Source organism: Ixodes scapularis, unplaced genomic scaffold (assembly GCF_016920785.2).
Source record: "Ixodes scapularis isolate PalLabHiFi unplaced genomic scaffold, ASM1692078v2 PGA_scaffold2__306_contigs__length_199485367, whole genome shotgun sequence".
In the NCBI taxonomy this organism is placed as follows: domain Eukaryota; kingdom Metazoa; phylum Arthropoda; class Arachnida; order Ixodida; family Ixodidae; genus Ixodes; species Ixodes scapularis.
Window position 1 is genome coordinate 152570134 of NW_024609857.1, and position 6000 is coordinate 152576133.

At 42.9% G+C, this 6000-nt stretch overlaps 1 protein-coding gene and 1 long non-coding RNA gene across 9 annotated transcripts in view; both read left to right on the forward strand.

Annotated features, from left to right (window-relative positions):
- The window catches only part of LOC8024854, a 70963-nt gene extending 70086 nt beyond the window's left edge, over positions 1-877 (forward strand). For all 8 annotated transcript variants that reach the window (XM_029970724.3, XM_040211504.2, XM_029970725.3 and 5 more), the window contains one exon: positions 670-877. In XM_029970724.3, the coding sequence (XP_029826584.2) occupies positions 670-711 (42 nt within the window). In that variant the 3' untranslated portion in view covers positions 712-877. The remainder of the gene's footprint in view (positions 1-669) is intronic.
- A 2717-nt stretch (positions 878-3594) lies between these two features.
- On the forward strand, positions 3595-5407 carry LOC120840793. The gene is made up of 2 exons (XR_005715636.3): positions 3595-4031; positions 5200-5407. It is a non-coding gene; the product is annotated as an uncharacterized LOC120840793 (long non-coding RNA).
- The last annotated feature ends 593 nt before the right edge of the window (positions 5408-6000 follow it).

A 6000-nucleotide genomic window follows, 5' to 3' on the forward strand; every position in this document is an offset into this window, starting at 1 on the left:
AAATCGTCCTTGGGGTCGTCCTTAAGGTCGTTCTAGAAGTCGTTTTGGAGGTCGTCCAAGAGGTCGTCCTAGACGTTGTCTTCGAGGTCATCCAAATAGTCAACCTCAAGGTTGTTCTTGAGATCGTCCTAAGCATCGTCCTCTAGGTGCCATACTCAAGGTTGTCCTAGAAGTTGTCCTTGAGGTCGTCCTAGGTGTCGTCCTCGAGGTCGTTTTAGAAGTCGTCCTTGAGGTAGTAAAAATAACAGCTTCGCTGGTCCTAAATCTTCACATGAAGTGGAAGGGCTCTACAATTTTTTTCTATAGCGGAGTATCCTTAAGAATGGCGTCTGTATTAACAGGATGTGGCTGTATTTGATTATGTATTGATGAAGCTAATAAAATCTGTTTTGCTAATAAAATATTAACAAAACAACTTGCTCAGTTGCATTTTTTGCTTGTATTATACAGTACAATCCACTTGTCACGATAATGAGAAATCCCAAAAATTCATTCATTATAACAGAAACTGAGGATTCCTTGTCTAAAAACTCTGGGAACTAATTGTTATAGTTTGCCCCACTCAAAAACAAGTTGGTACTCCACTGGGTATTGTTATAAGTCAGTTGCACTGTATAGTTATGTCAATATCTTCTTTATGCAAGCATGCTTTTTCATTCTTTTTTTCAGCATTATGAAAAGCTTATGGGAGATCTTCATGTCAAGAAATAAGACAGCACCTATCATTCTTTCTTGCCTACACAGAAGTATGATGTACAAAACAGAATCAATTCTGACTGTGATAATGAAAATTTGAGTGCTCACTAGTGCAATGACCTGGCTCTTACTGTCAGCAGCTGATGCTGCAATGATTTTTATTAAACCTGTTCTAGGGAAAGCACCTGTCTCTTTTCGTTTCTCTGTCAACAGAATTTATATGGGCTTGTGCATGATTAAGAAAGAACAAAACAAAATTGGTAAAAGGCAGCCAGCCGATACTGCCAACTTTTAGTGCATTTGTACTACGAAACACCCATTTTGTAATATGAATGTTTGAAGCTTACTGGTCAAAACAATGAAAAAATAGGCAAGCAGAGTTGGAAACCAGTTATAGTGCATTGTGGCCCATTTCCTCAATTTTGTAGCTTTTTTTTTTTAATCATGCCTTTTTAAGATTTTTAGAGCGCAGCTCTTAGGCGCCCGTTTTCGGCTTGAGCGGCGTCGCCGTTGGCATCATGGTCGGCGTCACCGCGCGGTGCATTATAAGAAACGCCCCATAATGCACCACGCCGAATTATCACGCGACATTTCGGTGTGGTGCCGAAATGTCACTCGTGACGTTTCAACACGGTGACGTTTTGGCACCGCGCCGAAACGTCGCGTGACGACGCACGTTTCGCATATGAAAGAAGGAAGAGGGAGAGAAGGAGAAGGAGGGGCATACCCTCCCTTCAGTACCCTCCACTCCTCCTCAAGAGATGCGCTCTAAATCGGCGTTACAGGAAGTTGTAAACGCCTTTCATTTTTTTTTTATTCTAAACCACACGAATGGAATCTAATGTTTATTTAAAAGGGCACTGAAGTGCATTTATGAGATCGTTGTTTTATGGTGCAAAATCTGTATATATATCCTAGGCATCCCAGAAAACCCAATAATGCAATTGTACAATTTTCCTATTAAAAATGTAACCAAACATATTGACAGCCCCCTTTTTCTCTTGTTTTCTATGATGCTTAGGCCAATATCAATTGAATTCATGCAATAAAAACAAAATCTAAGCCCAGTTCAGTTTCCCTTTAAAAAGGGAATCCTATACAGCTACATGGTGTTGTGTCAAATAGTTTCTGAAAAACAAAAAGTCTTCATGGTAACTTGGATGTTACACAAGTTGATAATGTTAGAACTCTGCAGACAACTGGATCTACCTCTAGAGAAAGAGGCACAAATTGCATGGCTCAAGTTTTTATATGAATTAGCAAACAACTTCATTATTCCCCAAGAAAATTACTTCATCCCTACTAGTAAACTATCAACAAGGTATAATCACGGTAAACTTTTCGAAGAGTTGCCATCCCACAATAATTGCTTTAAAGAGCAACTCCGCTTCATTTTTGGTTTTGAAAAAACTATGCAGTCCTCTTTAGTATCACCTAGGAAGACCAGACGTCAAATATTACGATGCAGTTCTGTCTAAATGTCTCTTAAACGGCCGGCAAACTTTGCAATTCGCCAAGTTCCCGAGTGCGCCGAGCTTCTTTGCACCGCACGCGCTGAGCCAGCAAAGATAGCGGTGATAGCTTTCAGCGCACTAAGAGGCGCACTGCTGAAGCTTGGGGAGCGCAGAGGGAGGGGCGTGAACACGTCGGAGTAGGCCACGCAGCCTCGCTCCTAGGCTCACTTCCAGGCGGCGCAACCTGTACCGCGAGCCACGCGCTCCTCTGTTCGCATTTCATTTTTCCCCGATAGTACATCCGGACTGTCAGTGTCGCTAATTATTTGTTAGAATTCAGTGTAAACTGAAATCTAGCTCAACAATTGCTTTAACAAGTTAGCTGATAAATATTTGGCGCGATACTGGGGAGGCACAAGTGTGAGTGCCGTAAAATGCCTAGCAGGTGCCCACTCGTAATTGGGAGTTCACCGCAGAAAACTGGGGGACGGGCGCTTGCTAGGTTTGAGAGTGAAAAACTCGGTCGGGTGGGCCCTTGGCCTGACCACCGAATTCAGAATGGCAGTCGTTTGCCTAGCTAAACGAGAGCGCTCACGCTTAAAAACAGAGCGTCGGCATTATTTGTGCTGAAAAAAAGGCGCCTTACGACGCTCAACGCAGTTTTTGCTTCGGTGCTACTCGACTCAAAGCGACGCGACCGTTCCTGGGCCTAACCACTTTCACAACTTCACCGTCCGAAAACGAACCACAGACCACGGCACGTTTGTTGAAATCGATGTGTCCGACGGACGCATTTTTGAGGAATGTGCCTCAGTTTTGTTGACCACGTGCGCCGTGCGATTACACTGTTGGTCACTTTGCAATTTCCCTCTTGTAGCCCTAACCCGCATCCGCGTGCTGCCACGCTTAGGTAATTTGGCTCAGCTTGGCCTGGCCACTTGGTAAATTAATTGACTTGGTGGCAGAGTGGAAAAAAAGTTCAGTATTGAGAATTTTTCTGGGGAGTGCATTCATTAGGTGAGTAAATGGGGTAAATAGTTTATGGAGAAAAATTTAAAAAGGGGTCGGTTACTCACCGTCTGGTCCTTGTTACTAAAGTCTTCGAATGACTCTTCTGAGTTGGAGGAAAGGAGCAGTCTGTCTGTTATCATCAGTTTCTACCTCCTTTTGACTCTGCACCCCTCATCCTCTTTCTTCTTCACCTTTGTTATGCCGGTGCTGTACACTGGTCACTGAAATAACGACCGCCCATGGTGACTGGGCATTCTATATATCCCTCGTGTATTTTCGAACTTGCTTAAAATGGGGGAGAGGGCAAATGGGGGAGAGAGCATCCTTCAATGATTTTTTTTTTAAATGCTTGAAAAGCTGGCATTTATTGTGACATGGGCGCATGCGTAATATTTTATGGTATGTCATCAGGTACATTGCTGCTTTGAACGCATGCACTCTTGCAACCGGCACTTTCTAAAGCTGCATCTTTATGCTGGTACATTTTGCCGTGTCTCACTCAGCAAAGAATATTGCTTCTTATTTCGGGAATTCCAAAATGCTTGTGCTACTGTGTCAGTGATTTTTTTTTTTTGTGCTTATCATTATCTAACTGGTCCTATATCATTGTACCAGAGTCCTAACATTTTTTCTTTATGCTCTAGTATATTGATGGTGCCTATGTCATCTTTTATGCCCTAGGTGCTCATGCAGTGTAACAGAAGCCTAGAATGCAGGCAGAATAATTTCATGCTCGTTTGCAGCATCCTCTCCGACATAGAGTACACTGCACACACCTGGATCCTGTTATCGAGCTGTGGGCGCAAGGCAGACTCCAAGGCCTTTTCCAAACAGAAGCAGCTCAGCAACTGTGACATGGCCATCTTAAAGGTCGGTAGCACCTTGGTACATTCTCCGGCACAGAACCAGAACAACGGGGATTAGATTGTTGGTATACCTTTCTTAGCATGCCCATAGGGTGTGGCTTACAAGTTTCCTTTCAAGTAAGTTTTCCTGTAGTACAGCAATGTCTCATTATTATGGATATCAATCATAATGTGAGTCGTCCACAATAACGAGACAAAAATAATGTATTTACCCAATTTGTCGGTAACAATTTTTACAGCGAAGCTGTTATGCGCTAGGATCTGGGAAAAAATGTGTCCACAGATGTTGACAGAAAACTTCCCTATTGGTCGTGGCAAGTATGAATAAATAAAAATAAGAAGAGGGGGCAACCAGCGTGAGTCAGCCTTGCTTGGCATTATTAGATAGTGAGGTCCTGATCCCTTGTTATCATCTTTAGGCATCATCCTTGAAGCCGCCCTAGGAGTTGTGCTTGAGGTCGTCTGAGAGGTCGTCCTAGGCATCGTCCTTGAGGTCGTCCTAGAAATCGTCCTTGGGGTCGTCCTTAAGGTCGTTCTAGAAGTCGTTTTGGAGGTCGTCCAAGAGGTCGTCCTAGACGTTGTCTTCGAGGTCATCCAAATAGTCAACCTCAAGGTTGTTCTTGAGATCGTCCTAAGCATCGTCCTCTAGGTGCCATACTCAAGGTTGTCCTAGAAGTTGTCCTTGAGGTCGTCCTAGGTGTCGTCCTCGAGGTCGTTTTAGAAGTCGTCCTTGAGGTAGTAAAAATAACAGCTTCGCTGGTCCTAAATCTTCACATGAAGTGGAAGGGCTCTACAATTTTTTTCTATAGCGGAGTATCCTTAAGAATGGCGTCTGTATTAACAGGATGTGGCTGTATTTGATTATGTATTGATGAAGCTAATAAAATCTGTTTTGCTAATAAAATATTAACAAAACAACTTGCTCAGTTGCATTTTTTGCTTGTATTATACAGTACAATCCACTTGTCACGATAATGAGAAATCCCAAAAATTCATTCATTATAACAGAAACTGAGGATTCCTTGTCTAAAAACTCTGGGAACTAATTGTTATAGTTTGCCCCACTCAAAAACAAGTTGGTACTCCACTGGGTATTGTTATAAGTCAGTTGCACTGTATAGTTATGTCAATATCTTCTTTATGCAAGCATGCTTTTTCATTCTTTTTTTCAGCATTATGAAAAGCTTATGGGAGATCTTCATGTCAAGAAATAAGACAGCACCTATCATTCTTTCTTGCCTACACAGAAGTATGATGTACAAAACAGAATCAATTCTGACTGTGATAATGAAAATTTGAGTGCTCACTAGTGCAATGACCTGGCTCTTACTGTCAGCAGCTGATGCTGCAATGATTTTTATTAAACCTGTTCTAGGGAAAGCACCTGTCTCTTTTCGTTTCTCTGTCAACAGAATTTATATGGGCTTGTGCATGATTAAGAAAGAACAAAACAAAATTGGTAAAAGGCAGCCAGCCGATACTGCCAACTTTTAGTGCATTTGTACTACGAAACACCCATTTTGTAATATGAATGTTTGAAGCTTACTGGTCAAAACAATGAAAAAATAGGCAAGCAGAGTTGGAAACCAGTTATAGTGCATTGTGGCCCATTTCCTCAATTTTGTAGCTTTTTTTTTTTAATCATGCCTTTTTAAGATTTTTAGAGCGCAGCTCTTAGGCGCCCGTTTTCGGCTTGAGCGGCGTCGCCGTTGGCATCATGGTCGGCGTCACCGCGCGGTGCATTATAAGAAACGCCCCATAATGCACCACGCCGAATTATCACGCGACATTTCGGTGTGGTGCCGAAATGTCACTCGTGACGTTTCAACACGGTGACGTTTTGGCACCGCGCCGAAACGTCGCGTGACGACGCACGTTTCGCATATGAAAGAAGGAAGAGGGAGAGAAGGAGAAGGAGGGGCATACCCTCCCTTCAGTACCCTCCACTCCTCCTCAAGAGATGCGCTCTAAAT